General features: G+C 37.1%; 1 protein-coding gene and 1 long non-coding RNA gene across 2 annotated transcripts; both read left to right on the forward strand.

The window, feature by feature from the left end:
* Positions 1–3,196: 3,196 nt before the first annotated feature.
* On the forward strand, positions 3,197–17,763 carry LOC136247087 (uncharacterized). The gene is made up of 6 exons (XM_066038707.1): positions 3,197–3,342; positions 4,057–4,141; positions 4,198–4,530; positions 16,650–16,802; positions 17,051–17,255; positions 17,314–17,763. The coding sequence occupies exons 1-6, from the start codon at positions 3,197–3,199 to the stop codon at positions 17,349–17,351; spliced, it is 960 nt and encodes a 319-aa protein (XP_065894779.1). The 3' UTR covers positions 17,352–17,763.
* On the forward strand, positions 4,640–14,635 carry LOC136265832 (uncharacterized). Its single transcript, XR_010705751.1, has 4 exons — positions 4,640–5,058; positions 6,973–7,020; positions 7,123–7,307; positions 13,472–14,635. It is a non-coding gene; the product is annotated as an uncharacterized lncRNA (long non-coding RNA).
* Positions 17,764–19,539: the final 1,776 nt, after the last annotated feature.

Genomic DNA, 19,539 nt, shown 5'->3' on the forward strand with positions numbered 1-19,539 from the left:
ACAATCCCCCCTGATTTTAATGACGGAAGGTGCGTTAACATGGTTGCAATGGCAACAGTCAATGATCATGTATGCCCATGTGTACAGCACATTACTTCAGTAGTACAAGCTAACAATACATGCAGTTGATATATAGATGGCTAGATTGTGGTGTAGATGAAATGTACAAGTCGTGCATGTTTTCTCAGTCGAAATTAAAGCAGGCAGGATACTTTTTTTTTAGATGGAAGACATGCAAAACAATTAGACCAAGCCTCAAACAATGGAAGTGACCAGTGCTAATTATAACCAGTGCTACCACATTGGCTTCTAAATTAAACAGCCAGACACACACACACAAAAAAAAACCACTCCTTTTTCTATTATGCAATCCATGTGGTACATAAATATAACTTCTATTGTTCAACCAACCATTGTACCATTTAACCAGTGTGGTTTTGTTTCATTTGGGATTACCATATGTGTGCATCGAACCACTGGACTGAACTATACTATGACCACCCTTCTATTTCCATTCTGCAATCCATGTGGTACATATATATTTTATTTCGATTGTTTAACAATTGCAGTGTGATTGTGCCATGTATCATGTGTGTATGTGTGTGTGTGTGTGTGCGTGCAAGTACGGCAAACATGTGGAGAGTGTGTGAAAAAGGGGGGGGGAAATCATGACTAGCACAAGTAAAGTACCGGTGGAGGAGAGGATATATAGTTTGTGCAGTACATCAAAAGGTGCATACAACCACTTTATGGCTATAATTATATGATCGTTTTACAATCATATCACTTCATACGTCCAAACAATTTCAAATCTAGCCAGGCTTGTAGTCAGTGTAGCTATACAGCCAGACCATATGACAATTATATGATATTTTTATTAATTAATTTAAAAATAATTTTCCTTTGTCTTCCCCAGCATATCGTCTGCTATATAGTTATTGGCCAGTTGATTTATTTTTGTTTATTCATTTCTTTGTTTAAAAAAAAAAAAATTATCGATTTGACAGTTATGGTACAGCTACAAGCTAACAATACATGCAGTTGATATATAGATGGCTAGATTGTGGTGTAGATGAAATGTACAAGTCGTGCATGTTGTCTCAGTCGAAATTAAAGCAGGCAGGATACTTTTTTTTTGAAAAAAGACATGCAAAACAATTAGACCAAGCCTCAAACAATGGAAGTGACCAGTGCTAATTATAACCAGTGCTACTACATTGGCTTCTAAATTAAACAGCCAGACACACACACACAAAAAAAAAAACCACTCCTTTTTCTATTATGCAATCCATGTGGTACATAAATATAACTTCTATTGTTCAACCAACCATTGTACCATTTAACCAGTGTGGTTTTGTTTCATTTGGGATTACCATATGTGTGCATCGAACCACTGGACTGAACTATACTATGACCACCCTTCTATTTCCATTCTGCAATCCATGTGGTACATATATATTTTATTTAATGTTGATTGTTTAACAATTGCAGTGTGATTGTGCCATGTATCATGTGTGTGTGTGTGTGTGCATGTGCGTGCGTGTGCGTGCGTGTGTGCGTGTGCGTGTGCGTGTGTGTGTGTGTGTGTATGTGTGTGTGTGTGTGTGTGTGTGTGTGTGCATGTGTGTGTGTGTGTGTGTGTGTGTGTGTGTGTGTGTGTGTATCATGATCATGTAGCTGCTACTGAGACAAATAATAGGGGCACATGACACCTCACTAGCCAATATGACTATAACCCTGGGCAGTGGGGAGGAGGCATTGGTAGTTTATGTAATATGACCCAGGCACTCAGTATTCCCAGAGTGCCTTTGCACTGATACTCTATAGCACCATGTAACTATAGATTCCCTGTAGACATAATTAAACATTACATTATATTTGTTTTATTCTTCTAGATGAATTAACAATATTACTTTATTTTTTTTATAGATAGCTAATTAACCATAAGATTACAACCTGCTCATGGATTGCTTTACATTGTATCAAGAGAAAATTAAAGTGTAGCTGTACAGAAGGAGACCAAAGTGAGTAGTAGTGATTAGCATACGGGCTGTGTTTTATTTGCTTATGCTTGCTGTTGTTACAGGCTACTGGCCTAAAACACATGGATACAATTAACTCACATGGATGCAATTAACTGTAGTTATAATTATATATAGCTAATGATGTTAAAAATATTACCATTTTTTTGTTGTGTGTGTATGTGTGTGTATGTGTACATGTGTGTGTGTACAGATGTATACAGTTTCACTGTAGCTACATAAGAAGCTAATTGAAGTGTATTTTTTGTTGCACCTATAAATGTCAAGCCCACCCCCAGTAGGGTGGATATAGTGGGGATTTGATGAAGTGGAAAGTCAAATTCCCCTACCTAGCTGGGACGAATTATATAATTATTAGGTCAAATCCCACATATAGTCCCATGCACCATGTGACGAAGGGGATTTGACACAAAAAAGTACCAACCCCCACATATCCCGTACTGGCTTGGTGGGAGTGGGGTTGACATTGATAGGTCAGTGCATGATTACGTGATTCAGTACTGATGTAGCAAGTATTGAAATGCTCAGTGCAGGCCTCCACTAGCAATATAATTATACTAACTGCAATTAGCTATACTTAGCTCTATTGTTATGTGAAGATTAGATCTTATCTAGCTAGCTATCATTGCTTGTTAATTAATCTCAACTAGAGGGGATGCGCTAATTATAATGTACAGATAGTTAGACCAATGAAACTTGATTACTAGTTTCTCGCTCAGATTTTTGAAATTTTGATGCGGGCGGGGGGTTTTTATTCATTATTCATTATTGCCTACTCAGGGTGTGCTGAGATCAGAAACCTTCATATTGTCACTAAAGTGTTGTAAAATTGCATGGATAACACTTCTCATTTGAATAAAAAGAATATTAGTACTCCTGGCATGCCTATAATAAAGTGACTTCTTTATTAGAGTAAAAGTGACTGCTCTATTAGAGTATTTCGATCTAAATTGCCAATAATGAAATTCCATGCGGGTGCTAGTGAAGGGATGTGGGCGGTGACGCGAAACTGCTAATCAAGTTTCATTGGCCTTAGTTAGCCTCAGGGCCAGCCGCTTACACTTATTGTATAGACGCGAGAGGCGCAGTTCAACAATAGCTAATTGGTTGGCACCATGCAAATAAGTAGCTACACTAGCCTCGAATATATAGCCATGGCTGGGATACGCTTGCTGGATGAGTTGGAAGAGTTCATAAGGGAGAAAATAGAGAAGGAGCGATGGACCCACAAACGTATGAGTCTTCACCTGCAATACAAATATCCTAGCAGGAAAGGACTGAGTGTTCGCTCATTGGAGAGGTTTGTATACATATAGCTAGCTAAGTAGCTTGGTACATGAACCTACTGTATATAGCTACAAACAGCTGCAAGCCCGTTGCAGAGTCAGAACTGTATTATATATATAGTTACTTACAGTTGCAAAAAGAGCTCACTAGTGCTGCATACGTAGGTAATAGCTATGGGTATATAACTATAGATAATATAACTAGCTATATAAAGGGTCCGTGCATTCAGTTTTCAACAATAATTAATTGCATCATGTTTGATTGAGACGGGCTAACAAGCTAGATTACCGCGTAAGTAGCTAGTAATTTTTTTTTACCTACTTGTCCACATGTGTTTGTGTAGCTTGTATGTATACATGCATGCATGCTCTACAGTGAATATCACCAGTCTAGCCCCACATTGAAGCGCAAACATTAGGTACTATATTGTATACCAGACCAGACGATCACCATTATTATGATCATGAATAGTCTAACTAATACACTGATTCCAATTATTACTGGCTAAGTAATTTAAGACTGAGAATAATATATGTGTAGTAATTCACTACCAGTTTATTTAGTAGTATAGCTACATTGCTATATAACGCATGGCAAAATTTTAGAGACCCAAATGTAGGCTTCATTCAATGTACACTGTAGCTATATATAGGGTTTGCATATGTGTTTATGAATAATCAGCATACAAAAGTAATATAGTCCTTAGATTGGTTCATCCTATATATAGGTTCTGCCGTGAAAGGAACATTCACAAAACAAGCCGGCTGACAAAACCTGAGTTAGATGAGGTCGTAGCCGCTGCTGTCAGTGAGGTACAACATGATATAACCATTTATTTAAAACCATACTATGTGTTATATACATATAGGTGGGTCCTGTGTATGGACGCAGAACATTTACAGGGGTATTGGCATCAAGGGGAATCAGAACAGGAGAAAAGAGAGTTGGCGAATCATTGAGATATGTCTCACCTGTGTACTGCCGTGCCCGTACAAACTCCACTGCCAGGATGACAAATCCTACAACATACAGGGCAGATTATTTTGGTCACAAACTACACATCGACCAAAATGAAAAAAATGTTATGTTTGGTGTGACCCACATATGTGCAGTGGATGGCTTTAGCCGGAAAATTGTGGCATTTAGCACTATGCCTATTAAAAACAACAGTGTGATTTATGATCATTACCAAAAATTGATGGTCATCGTTAAAAAAATTTTTAACGCGCATTACTATTGAGGAAAAGTACTGATAACGCGAAAAAGCAGCCTGCTTTGCAGAAGCTGGTCAGTTTAAAAACTTCGTATAGGTACAATATGTTTTGTTGCACTATTTTGAGCTTTACTAAGTCTAAGTCAAGACGATTAGAAGCTGTTTACACTTGGTTTTCGAAATTAGAAAAAACGCCAATGGTTTATACATAGGCATTAACACGCACAAGCAATATTGTAACTAAAATGTTAGTTATAGGTGTAACTATGGTATAAATATCACAAACAGTATATATTCATACTTTGAGACTTCTGTGTCCAAGTTTTCGGTTGGTTTTTAATCGTTAAAGAACTGAACGCAACTTTTGAACACGCGCTAACCGAGAAAAAAAGATAAAATATTCGAAAGTCTGTCAAAAATAAACACGAATATCGGCAATTGCTACATAAATTATTCGTGACCACCAGTTCAGTATGGATACAATTGTTTGACAAGGACGAAGAGAAGGAAAGGGAGGTTTGTTATACTTATACATGTAGACTAGTTTACGGTCACACTTGCCATTTTTACTTAGCTTGAAGCACGTCACACTGCGTGTTTGCTTAGTCTCGTGCTTAGACCAGTCACAGTCTTTTCCCCTTGGGAAGGATAAAAACTTTTCCCTATCCAAATAAAAAGGGGGGAAAGCGGTCTGGGCACGAGACTACCATGACTTTTATAGGGACCGTTTTTGCACCAACGTTAATCTATAATGCTAGTCACGGCAGTGGGTGTACCTTGGGGTCACAGTGTACATCGCCTTTGTACTCCCTCTTACAGGGTTTAAGTGGCGAAGCTATAGACGGGTTGTCTTTAGGGGTTGTGCCTTGTGAAACTCGAGCAAACTAGTAGTTTCCGTTTTACGTATGACTACAATGTTTGTCAAGAAGTTAACAAAAAACTCATTTTAAACAAACATTTTTGATTCTGCAAAGGCACAAGGTGAGTTACAATCATCCAGTCTGTTATTCTTAGTAGCAAAGTCTTACAAAGAATGTTTTCAGCGAGTTTATTGCTTTCCAAAAACCCGAGAGATTGAAGGAAAATTACCTCCTTGTTCGGCCTTAACCTTACACAGTGGATATGTTATATCTCGAACCTTGCTAAAATTAACCGAAATGTTCATTTTCTCCATTAGCCGTAATACATTTTTTTACTTAGCGAGCTCAGAAAGTATGGAAAATTTATGGTAAAATGGCCACGCCTTAAAGAGGCAACTCATCTGTAATACAACCTTATATGGTAGGCATTTCAATATCCGAGACATTTAAGTAAAATTTCTCCCTGGCTCTGTCACCAAGCTCTTATAATACTTGGTATTGGGTTTTGTCCACATGCTGGCCAGGTTATTGTGGAATCTTAGTTTCATCGTGTGCATTACTTAAGTAATTTTTCAAAGATTTGTAGTTTATTCAGGATACTATGAACAATGTATTATTGTCAGGCAGAAGGCATTCACCAATGGTTACTTTTAGGTGTGTAGTTTCATTGCTGGGGTTAGCGATTTTAAGCTACACAACAATTGTTTTCTTATGTCTAAGGGTGGCAGCAAAATAATAGGCTTTCATATTGTTCTTCGTCTGTAGCTGTGCAATGGGCTGAATATAGTAGAAAATGAAGCATAAAAGTACTTCGCTTATCGTAATAATTGATAGTTGGGGCACACGCCCAGATGTATTGTCTGTCCTTTTCCCTTAATGCAGTATGCATGGGTTCACCACCCATACACGTGAACTGATCTCTCATTAAAGCCTTTCTCCAGACCAAGCAGTCCCATCCTATGATCTTTTGTTCCGCTGATGAGAGTATCAAATATATTAAATCGAATCAGAAATCCTAGTATCGCCCAGCCCTAACTACAACAGGTGCTAAGAGCTAATATGATGTATGGCAGAACTTTCTTGCAAAGTATTGAAACGACGTTGGCTCTAAACCTACTAGAATAGAAGTCAACACAACTTTTTTTTGCTAACAGTGCTTTGATCAAGTGTAAAAGTGCTATCTAAAGAGGTTCAAATAGCAGTTACTTTCCATTTACAATGAAATCTTACTAATTCATCGTGTGAGCTACCTGTATCAGTATTAACCCTTTTGGCATTGAGTATCGATACTCACTGTATCGCATTGGTGATATCAATACTTTTGGTATCGTATTGCCAGTAGTCCCCACTTGGATAATTTGAAAAGTAGTATTTTCAGTATTCTCGGTATGTCTGTAGATGGGGCCCTATAAATTTAGGTAAAACCATTTTTCTTCTTGGCCCCATGTAGCTCGATTTTATTTATTTTGTCTGTATTTTGCAAATGATTGTATTTCTAAAATTTAATGACATTTTATAAAAGTCATTACGAATGTTCAAAGTATAATGGGTCTTGTATCCAATTGTGCAGGTAATAGCTCCTCACTTGTGATTGATATTGTCATCTTCAACAATGAGTGTAAGCGTTATCTGTAATACATCACAACATCTCTACTGTTCTTTCATTGTACTTAACTTATCTTGGAAGACTATCAATAATCGACCCTCTCTGTTTGCATAGTTCACTGTATCTCATTGTCATCGCTGATAGAAGTGGAAACAAATTTTTGTGGTTATCATGTGCAAAACTTGATACATTTTGCCCAAATTTGGACATTCTATGGCAAAGATAGCGTCGCGAATGGTGACAGAAAAATGGATGACGCCGACTGATAAAGATTTCTTTAACAGTTAGAACTGTTCATGGTGAGTTTTTATGCTAAGTTTCAGATGCCTAGGAACTTATGTGTTGGAAGTCAGAGCACCATAAGGCCACCCCAAGAAAATTCATTGTTTCCCATTTCCCGCCTGCATGCAGATCTCTTCCCTCGTGGTCATTCATTATTGCTGCCAACTAAACATTTTATTCATTATTTATTCTGTGATTGCATAGCAGTAACTAGTTTAGCATTCAGAAAGCCCATTTAGCTAGTAGTTTAAACATTTCTACTGTGTTCTTACCTGTAAGTTAGTTATGAATTTCAAAAATAAGTGGAAATATCTAATGGACAATGGACCACCCGCCCGCATGTATTTCTGAGGTCAATGAGAAACAAGGAACTTTCTTGGAGTGGCCTAAATACACCCACTCTAAACAAAAGCCACCACAAAAATAACTTGTGTAATACGCGTTTATGGCAATGTATTGGCGTTTGAGTAATAAAGGGTAATAATCTCTGGTTGAGTCTCAGTGGTATTGGTTTGTAAATATTTCAGGACCAAAGCAATGGCGCAACATGGTCTTGCTATAGTAGTACGTAGTGCATTTGTATTGCACGTTTGATCACATAATGCGTACCTACTGTAAGAGGAATATTTAAAGTGGAGTATCCATTCACCAAATTTTACCAATTTTTCAATGATGGGTTTTCACCTTTTTTAATACCACCAATTTTTTGTTATTATACTATAAGGTATAAGCTTTCCAGTACCGTTCATCCTATACCGCAAATCAGGAAAATTTCATGATCAACGTTGTTGGCTGTATCAACAAAAATTAAGACAACGAACTATTTTTAACTTAATAAATTAGCTATTAAACCTAAGCCTATAATTAGGTACCCCATCTTTTTTGTCAATTATGACAGGACGAAAATATTTAGCGTAGAATTTTTAATGACGAACATTTCCTGATTTACGGTAGGATATTTGATATCCCTACACAGTGGTTGTCCACATAATTTTTCGATGCAGTAACTATGCAACTGCACACTGTTAAAAGTGGGGAGTAACAGCAACTATGGATAGTAAATTATTTTACTCTGAAAGGGGAGTTCAGATCACTAGGAGAGTAACAGTAGCCCAAATGGTAAAGAGAACTCCCAAATAAGCAAGGCACTAAATTGAAGAGTTCCCGTTACCAGCTAGCTAGTAAGTTGAACTACTGTGCTGATCTAAAGTAGCTAGCTAGCCACACTGTGCCACACTGTCACACTGTGATTTTGTTATTAGCTATTATCTACCTTACCAGTTGGGAACTGGAGGGTGAACACAGAAGGCAAAGCCTATTCGAGGTGTGCTCTTAACCTCTGTATAGTTACTGAGCTTGTTGCTTTTCATGTTCATACCTTATACCATTTTCACATGGACACTCAAAAGTGAGTTCAACCCAGGTAACTATAGAGTAATCCATATAGTCTACCCACTACTTTCTGTTCACAAGAGAAATCATCAGGTGATTGCATTCACTAAGTGATAATTGTCTTCTAAACACTTTATGTATTCACCTAAAACCGCAGCCTATTTTTGAAGCCATAAACTGAGTTAACCCGAGTTCAACCCTACTCCTTTGTAGGGTTGAACTTGGTTATGACTTCAGGGTTCAACCCCAGTCCAACTTGCAGCTGGTTATGGTGGTCATATGAATGTGTTAACCTGGTAGGTTTAAAGTGTGCATATGAAAAGGGTGATGGTAACTTTGTAGCTCTACCAGAGAATGTAGGAGGGATGGTGGCTCTGTTAGGCAACATTTTCACAATTGCATAAGTGTCCATTTGGATATGATGCATGCATGTGTATACATGAATATTGGAAAAGTTTAATAAAATTTGACACAGTAAAACTAACTAATGAAGGTCACTAGTTAGTTTTTATTCTGGCAAACTTTTACTAATGTCTGCCACAATACTCACTATTTTTTCACTTCTATGTAGTGAGGGTCACTACAAAAGAGTAGTGAACATCACTAAGTGGTGAATGTCACTACACAAAAATAGTTAGTGTTGTGGCAGAAATTAGTAGTGGCCTTCACTAGTTTGTTTTACTGTGAATGGTTGTATGGTGGTTGTATGGTGAATGATGAAATACCTAAAATATATTCACCTATTCATAAGATTACCAATAATTTGAGGTGGCATATCTGTCACATTCACACCTAACTTAGGTCACTTTTTATAGCATGATCAACAAAAACCACTTTGTCCGCCACATTAATGAATGCAGAGCACTTGGCTGGCTATACAAGTGAAGTCACAGCCAACAGAAGTCTATCAATATCAAGATGTCACCTGTTACAAATGAATATTTTGCCCTCTATTCTGTTGTACACTGGATTAAGACTTCAACCCTCCACATAGAATAATGATTGCTGTTGTATTGCAACACTGCGTATAGTTCAAAATATCACCTCATACAGATTTTGTCTTCTATGTTTGCCCTCCAGTGTCTAACTGGACAATCATTACAGACATAAAAGAGACATAACTATAGCTAATCAAACATGCAGTCACAGTTAATGAAATCATTGTTTTCAGTCACAGTAGTCTAGCGTTCAAAGTCAATGAAATCATTACCATCATTCTCCTCTTCATTACACCTCCTCAACCAATTGTAACATGTACCAATAAGTGTACATAAATTAATAGTTAGTATCAACATAAGTATTCCACAAAGAATGATCAACAGTAGTAGTTCTGCAGTATCCTATATGAACAAACAAAATAAGAGCAGTTTAACTTGACAACTCACATTTGAGCACAGCTAGCTGATGTTCAATTTATTCAATAAGAGTGTGGGGTGATGTTTGCTCTGCTATACTATATGCTTGCAGGCCCAGCCTTTTACATACACTACAAAGTTATTTCAAGAAGACTGCCTACCACCAGCCTACACTCACCACAATCATTGCAAATGAATTGTTAATTGAATTGTTAAAACAGATGGCTTATTCTTGAATAAACCTAGAGTGAAGTGCATGTATACTTTTTGTCCAGAAGTTTCAATGTGATGTTACTATCTATGTATGTGATTACTGACATTTGTATAGGTTGTGCCTTTTATGTTTCCCTGCTCATATGAGCTTCTGAACTGATGGACAGGCATATACAGTAGCAACATGATCATAACAGATTAGCTTTACTTGTGCAATATGGCTAAAAATTGTAAGAGACAAAAGATGTGATCCATGCAACCTGTGAATTACAGATGTGGACTAGAATTTCCACTATACCATTACCATAGGAGATCATTTGATGAATACAATTACATGTTGCATCAACTTATCACTAGCTAATTAATGTTTCTGGTGTACCATGACTTCACACAGCAGACAAGTGACAAGTCTCATGGGTTGATTAGAATGACAGGTTGTTGAAACAGGCACACAAGTCAACTCATAGATCAGATCTGGAACTATCTTTGAAGGTTTTATAAGGGTGATCCCACAATATCACAGACTTATGAAATTACTTTATAATTTACTTGTCATATCACTATACGTACGTAGCTATACATAACAGTTATATGTATGCAGACCGCTTATAAGCAAGAACAAGTTAGAGTAAAATAACCGCACTCTTTCACTCCAATAAACCGTACCATGACCAGTAGGTCCATGTGAGGTTATGGCTACCCAAAACAATAACAGTGTGGTGGACCGACAATTAGCAAATAGCTACATGAGTAAAGACAATCTATACAAACTAATGCCAAATCACTGTCTTTCTGCTGCTATACATGTGACCAGTATTTGCAAACTCAATGTATTGAAGATTGCCTGTACTACCATGTACAGAACTTTTCATTACTCCCTTTTTAAAGATTACAATTTTATAGGTGTTAAGTAATGTTGCATTTAATTATCACCTACCAAAATACTGAAAATGGATCCATATAACTCTGATCTTGATATGAGAAATGCAAGGTAGATTTGGGCTGAATAATAATTATAGTGAACACTATCTATAAAAGCATTTTCTTCTACTTCAACCAACGATCCTGCTGTAGATGCATATAGTACCTGTGTCTAAATGTGACCTGTAATTTGCTCAGTACGGATTTTATAAGGACATCAGGTGTGCAGTTTTACTGTACAGTATGTCTGACTTTGACCGTCGGGTGTGAAGTTTTGTGTCTGACTTTGACCATGTCTTGTGCGGGCCTTACTGTCAGGTGTGCAGTTTTGTGTCTGACTTTGACCATGCCTTGTGCGGGTCTTACTGTCAGGTGTGCAGTTTTGTGTCTGACTTTGACCATGCCTTGTGTGGGTCTTACTGTCAGGTGTGCAGTTTTGTGTCTGACTTTGACCATGCCTTGTGCGGGTCTTACTGTCAGGTGTGCAGTTTTGTGTCTGACTTTGACCATGTCTTGTGTGGGTCTTACTGTCAGGTGTGAAGTTTTGTGTCTGACTTTGACCATGCCTTGTGCGGGTCTTACTGTCAGGTGTGAAGTTTTGTGTCTGACTTTGACCATGCCTTGTGCGGGTCTTACTGTCAGGTGTGAAGTTTTATGTCTGACTTTGACCATGCCTTGTGCGGGTCTTACTGTCAGGTGTGAAGTTTTGTGTCTGACTTTGACCATGCCTTGTGCGGGTCTTACTGTCAGGTGTGAAGTTTTGTGTCTGACTTTGACCATGCCTTGTGCGGGTCTTACTGTCAGGTGTACAGTTTTGTGTCTGACTTTGACCATGCCTTGTGTGGGTCTTATACTCTCAGGTGTGAAGTTTTGTGTCTGAATTTGACCATGCTTGTGTAGGTCTTACTGTCAGGTGTGCAGTTTTGTGTCTGACTTTGACCATGCCTTGTGCATATCTTATTGTCAAGTGTGCAGTCTTGTGTCTGACTTTCACCATGCCTTGTGCAGATCTCACTGTCAGGAGTGCAGCTGTGTGTCTGACTTTGACCAGCCTTGTTTTATAAGTAATGAGGTGTGTCTGTGTAAGGCAATAGCTATCTAGTATATTATGAATTGTAAATTTCAAAATAAAGTATAGGGATCCAAAAAGTAATGAAATGAAGAAGCATTGCAGCATAGCTCTGTGAGAAAATCTCTACATTGGCATTGAAGCGTTTCACAGAGCTATGCTGTAATACCATCATTCATCTGTTGTATATGAACTTTTTATTCTTTGGATCCCTACTTCATTTTTAAATTAACAATTTTAATATACTAATTATTTTGTTGACTTCTTTATTATAGCATTTTGCAACTTTCACAGGTTGTGTGCAAACCACAAATTTTACCACAAAACATACACTTGGATAGCTGAGTAACAAGGAATTAAAAAAAATAAACACTGCGAAAGTTTTCCAGCAAATAAGCCCTGGCGTTTATCGCATCCGCAAAACATTTCCACCCTGTGTGATAATTAATATACGGTACACATGTAACTGTTCTATTAGTACTAGGCTGATTGCTTTTTTTTCAAATACTATGAGTGGTACAGTCATCATGCCATTCTAATACATAGATTTTTATGAGGTGTGGTGTTTGCACTCGACTGCCCAAAAGGTACATCCCACTGGTGGGTTTGTTGTTGTGGTGTAGAATGGTATAAATGTGCTTCTTTGTTTGGCCTCTAACCTTGTGACTGTTGTCTGGCAGGCAGGCAACCCAAGTTCTTTATCTGGCAGCCTGTAAGAATCTTGTTTTTAATGCTGTATTTGGAGTTAGACAGACTAATATTATTCCATAAAGATGGCTTTCATCACTCGCAGTAATGCACTTATCAATATTATCCCCCACCACCCCCTCCCGGGCAATGGTGGGGATAGGTGGGGATTTGACTTTCTCAAATTTCAAATTCCGCACCTGTGGGGCACAACGAGTCATCAAATTCCCAACAGGTTAATCTTACAGGAAGCGCATAGTTAGTAAATTGAACGGTCAAATCCCCCACTAGTGGGGCAAATTTTAAGGTCAAATAAGATCAAATCCCCCACTATTCCCCCACGTATGCCCAGGAGGGGGTAGTGGGACTTAATTTTGATAGGTGCATAAGATGTATTTGCAAAGGGAGCATTTTTTAGTGGTGCATGCCACTTTTGGGGCGATTCCTACTTAAACAGTACTACCTGCCACACTGTTTGATGTAAAACCATAATAAATACATAGTAACTGTTATCTCTTTAGTCATCCATATTTTTAACCCACAGCACATCAACCCTACCTTAATTCCCAGTGATGTTGAGGAAATTTCAAAGTTGGAGAAGGCTGTATTTAGAGAACGTGCAAGACAAAGAATGCAGCAACACTGGTCAGATTCAGAAACTGATTCAGATATGACAACAGTTACTGCTAATCTTAATAGTTTCAGTGTAGCTGTAGCTAGTAGTCATCCACAAACAGTAACGCTTCAACCTGACACTGGTGTGAGTGAGGAGCTAAGTTCCGTATTATTACCAATTCTTGGTCCACTACCAAATGATACATCAGTTACCATTAAAGGTTCTGGAATTCAAGATGCATCACAAAAGACGAAAGCTGAAGTGGCTGTAAAACATTATGTTCAAAATGCTGTTGAAGATCGTGAGATGGCTATACTTACAGCACGACGTTTCAGAGAAAAGCTGAACATCTGGAATTGGAGAATGAAAAACTGAAGTATGAAATGAATGCATCCCTTCATCGTGTAAGAAGCTTTTGGCGCAATAAGGTAGCAGAGGGTGGCACACGTACAGGAAAATGCATACAAAAAGCACTGCATTAAGAACCATATATTAATGTATACCACCATATAACAAGTATATCTAATTTAATAATAATTCTTTTACAAATTTATAATATATGCTATTATACAAAACTTGATGGGAATTGGACATGCTACAAAGACAGTTTCATGATTATAAATGATTTTATGATGTACATATTTGGCTAATATAGGAATCTACACAATGCAATCATTTTTAAAGCCCAGTAAATATTTCATTTAAAAAACTTTCTGGATAACATCCATCCATTGCATGAACATGTTCCATAGTATACAGGATCTTCTATGACATTAGAGTGTAGCATTTTTAATTACTACCTTTGTCAATACTGTTATTAATCTCGTTTATGTGGCTTCCTTCAGATGGCCAGAATGCAGCTATAGCGGTAGATGACAATGAATGCTTATTTGTTGAGTCAAGGATGTCTCTGCCAATGTAAATAACTCTTCTAGAGAGGATATATAATGGGGACAGATATTCAGTATTACAATTGGAATTGACTGAGATGCTGGTACAAAATTTATATGAAACTTCATGGAATTGACAATTGAGCTCTATAAGTTTATGTACTTGATGTAATTGCATGTAATTTAAGTTGTGAAAACTAAAGTTCCACAGTGGCAGATTCAGAGAGGGATTTCAAGTTCCACTGAACTTCAGCCTAGATGTTTATATAATATGTAATATTTCAAGGAAAGCGAATTGCTAGCCCACTCCCACCTAAACTACTTCTTCTGTCAATGACACACTCAATCTGAAATCACTTTGCATATGTAACATAAAATCCATATGTGCATGTAGTTACAAAAGTTACTAACATTATGGTATAGCTATTGAATCAGTTCAAAGATGCTGTGCGAGGTCTGTGTATAATAATTATTCTTCATATGCAAGTGTCACAAATATGTTACAAACGTTGAATTGGCCACCTCTGGCTCACTACGGACACCAGCTCAATGTGATCACAATGTTTAAGATCATGCACCAATTAATAGATGCACTGACTGGTACCATACTCATATACCTGCCCCAATCAACTACTGTTAATGAGGTCACTCAATCAGGCTGCTATACAACCAAACACAAGAACAGACTCGTATCTTAACTCATCTTTCCATCAAGTGTAAAGATGACCTCATCACCTGTTCAAGTTTAAAGCATGCAAAGCTAAATGAAAATCAATTAATCACATAATTTTTTGTTGATTCATATATCTGTGCTTGTACATTCTCTTTGTAAGAGATTTTGCACACATAAACAATAATGATGTAGCACTTGGTGAGGGTGTTTGGTGGGATTTGGGGCTCCGTAGGTCTTATAATAGAGTTATAGTTAACTGCAGTGTGACCATTAAAGACATGTATGCCTATAACTACAGGTATAAGATGTGATTGTGGTTACAGTTATCAATAACTGCCATGACAAACTTTGGGAAGTGTATAGATTCCCTATAATGTTGCAGCATAAACAGGAAATAGATCATTGCTAATAGTTATGCCATTATAGGTACAACTACATAATCATATTCGTGACTGGCTCTGCGAAAACAGATCTTATAGCCTTTCCTTTCCAATTGTGTCAACTTGGCAATCCATAACTTAATTGCTAGGTATCTATTTGAGATTTGGTCTCATTGTAGCTCATGTTTACAACTATTTCTTGATGTAGTTTCAAGTACATAGATTATTTATGTCTAAGAGGTATATACGAAAAGACCAAACTTGCAAACTTGGGACTTTGAAAAGGCTATAATACCTGTTTTTACAGAGCCGGTCACATTTATAGAATGAAGTCATTTCTAGTCACTTCATTGCATATTTCACAACAACTGTAAAATTTAATGGTCAAGAATATTTTGTGGCATACAGTAAGTTGTCATGTCTATTTACATAGACATGTGGCTTGATAGAATGTACAGTGACACCAGCTTATATAGCCACATAATTAGGTACATCAAGAGCCCAGTCCAATTGTTCCAAGCCTCCTATCAGCCTGGCTGTATACTTTATTCAGCTGTGTTCACTAATAACATAAAGTGTACAGCATGTGCACCTATAATGTAGGATACAACACTCGTGGATATTTTTTCATGCATTTTAATACATATACCAAATACCACCTACTTACATGATATAAACAATTAATAATATTTGTTGTTTAATTTTATATTAAAACAGGGAGTCCACTCAATATACAAAATACTTTATGTACTACAACACAAATTTACACACAATAATGTACCAGCAACAAAACAATACACTTAATCAAAATACAAATACTTAAATGATGATGAAGTGGTAGCCCAGCACAACTTTTAAAGGTAAAATGTTCCAAAAACATCTAACTATGCTAGTATAATGTCAATACTATGGCATTAGCTGCTTATCTGTAATATACTCTAATAGTACTCACGACTGTTCTATTAGAAAGGGACAAATGACCAAAAATACATTACACTTTTTGGTAATGTACAGTGTACAGGTACTTCATTACTTGTAGCAACTACACTAGCACTGCATTACTACCCACACATTCATCCATAACGTTAACAGTGATTATTAAAATTCTATGAAGTATTGTTAGAATCACATTTCTTTTAATTATTAGCATTTGAATTGTCAAGTTTAGGCAAACCATATGCCAGTATGGTATGTGGGATCAGATCAGGGTTGACCATGGAAGGGAGTGGTATCTTATGTTGTACATCCAAGAACACCTGGCAGGATATAGACGAAACCCTTCTGGACCACCTCACCTGCAGACATCCTCTACTCAAGTGAGATTGTATTTGTCACATTATCATGATGTAACAAGAATAACCTATAGTGGACTACTGATGTTTAGCAGCAGCTATTGTAGTTGGATAAGCAGGGTAAACCCCCAAATTAAAAAAAAACAAACAATATATTAATGCTGACTAGATGACATTCTAAAACAATGATATAAGAGTGGGACACACATACAATAACTGTTGTTTCATTTCATGTGATGTTTATACTGATTTGCTTTGGTGTCTTGTAATAGAATCATGTGATCGAAAGGATATGGGTAGAGGTCAACGGAAGGGTCAACTACCCCATAAAGGCCGCTCTAATAGAAATGCAAGAAAATGGCGATTTCAACCTGGAAGACGATCACATTAAACATTGTGTCTCCTGGTACACTTTACACGTCAGCCAAGTTGGGACTACAATGTTTGTGACAGCCTGGAATGAGCATCGCATATCAGGTATATTTCACTATAGATAGCTAGCTACTTTATGAAATTTTTATCACTGTTACTTTAGGTACAAACAAAGGCATCCCGAATGTGATGATGGCATGAAATAATCAGACCAAGCAAATTGATAACACTCTGGTTCCAGCAGCAGATGAAGCTGTTAGAATGTATGAAGAAAACGGAGGACATATAACTATATTCAATGAGTTTGGACAATACCCTTTAAGAGGAAGACAAGAGTTAATAACCATTAGAAAGGAACGATTTGCTGAGCAATGGCCAAGCTTTGGCAATATTTTTCATTCACTTGTAAATGGTGACAATACAATGTTCCATGATGGACTGCTATGTTTTATTAATATAAGCATGCAACTAACAGCACAGCTGTGAGAGAGTTTTACATGCAATTGTATTTTATTGTTAACTTTATTTACTTCATTTCTATTTATCTGTTGCTAAGATATATCATGTTATGGTTATTGACACTTGTATTTTGCATGTTTGATGCTTGCATAAATGGTTCCATCTCTGTATAGTAGGCTAGTTATCAGTTGTTTTTTTTTGCATAAAAACAACACTTGAAGTGATATACCAATATTCTGTTGTAGGGATTAAACCTCAAAATAATGTTGGTGAAGAGCATAACAAAGTTTCCACAATAAATCCTATTACTTCTGGGTTCCCAACTATACAACATTATGGTGTATAATTTCATTTATATAATGAGAAGTTACTGTACAAGACTTAGAATTGAGCATAAAAGTACAAATTTAATTTTATTATCGCTTAAACTGTTCTTATAAATGGGAGGGATGTTTATGATACAGTATTGCCGCTTGATTTGGTAACTGGCTATTCCACGTAAGAATGGTTGAAAGAGAGAATCAATATTAATATTTGTATCAGTCTATAGCCTGGTAGCTGGCTAAATGAATCTACATGAATGGCGTCGAGAGATGTTATTATGGTTTAATGGTAAATTGTGCTGACTATATGCAAGTATATGGATGATTCTGTACAACATTATCAGTTTCATCTTATCTCTTCTTCAATATAAAATGGGCCAAATGCAATCTAGCTGTTGTAAGATGCTTGTAACACACTCGTATATCTAGTAGCAGTTAACAGTAAACCTAGCTGATCTTCTCTGGATATTATTTAGATAGTTTGGTGACCAGACAGTGCTGGTGTACTCTAAAGTCTGTTGTGGGAGTGGGTGGAGGGTGTGTACTGATTTTAAGCAATATGAGATGAGTTATTGTCACAGTTACATTTAAATGTGTTGCGAATTGATTGACGGTTGATAGCTAACTGCTAAAGCATAACCCTTGCTGTGAACTCACCAACATTGACAAAATAACAAATTGTATATACAGTGTAGAACACGACAAAATAAATATTGTATTGGAATGATTTTATTGGAGTGGTTGGGGGCATATTAAATAAAGGTATAGGCACATATATATGGGATATTTTGTTATAGTGTGTGCCCCCTCTTTTTTATTACATGAACATCAGACCATCCATCTGTGCATGTCTGTCACTCTGTTATGTAATGTATTTATCTTCATTATTAAGGGGGAAGCTATAGCTAGTGATTTGAAATGACAAATCCTTGGATATCAAACTCTAGTTTAGATCTAGAAGAGCTAAAGTGAAAACTACCTTCGTGAATGTGAGAATATGTAATATTGCCTATACACTATAGGGAATATTGTTGCTAATGGGGTATGCAAAACTTGTCCAACATTAACGTACAGTAGTATGTTAAAGCAGCATGCCATGACTATACATGGATTTGAAAGAACAGTATACACAGGCATATAATTATTTTTTTTTTGGAAAGTTTGGGGTTTTAACAGCTTGACCACAAACCACACCAACATAACATACATAAAGTGGAATGCAGAGGGTAATGATGATACACTCAATAACACATGCAGCTAATGGATTTGCCAGTAAAGTGTGGGAATTAATTCAGCTAGGGTGACACGAGTGATGTGATTCATAATCTGATCAACAAGCCTCCATGCAATTCCTCACTGCATGCAGTCTACAGTTACAAGGACGTATTAAGACACTTGGTACTTGGTAGCTGCCCGCTGTACAGTGCACTGCTATAGCAGAGTTCTATGATTCCTCCTGAACCAGTGACAAATTGGTAGCTCCACAAAAGTTGCGATGTCTACTCTTCCTCCACAAACTGCGACCACAAGGACGTATTAAGACACACTCACACACACACACACATGCACACACTGATTGTTACTGAACGAATGTCACAGAAATTAAC

Source organism: Dysidea avara, chromosome 1 (assembly GCF_963678975.1).
Source record: "Dysidea avara chromosome 1, odDysAvar1.4, whole genome shotgun sequence".
In the NCBI taxonomy this organism is placed as follows: domain Eukaryota; kingdom Metazoa; phylum Porifera; class Demospongiae; order Dictyoceratida; family Dysideidae; genus Dysidea; species Dysidea avara.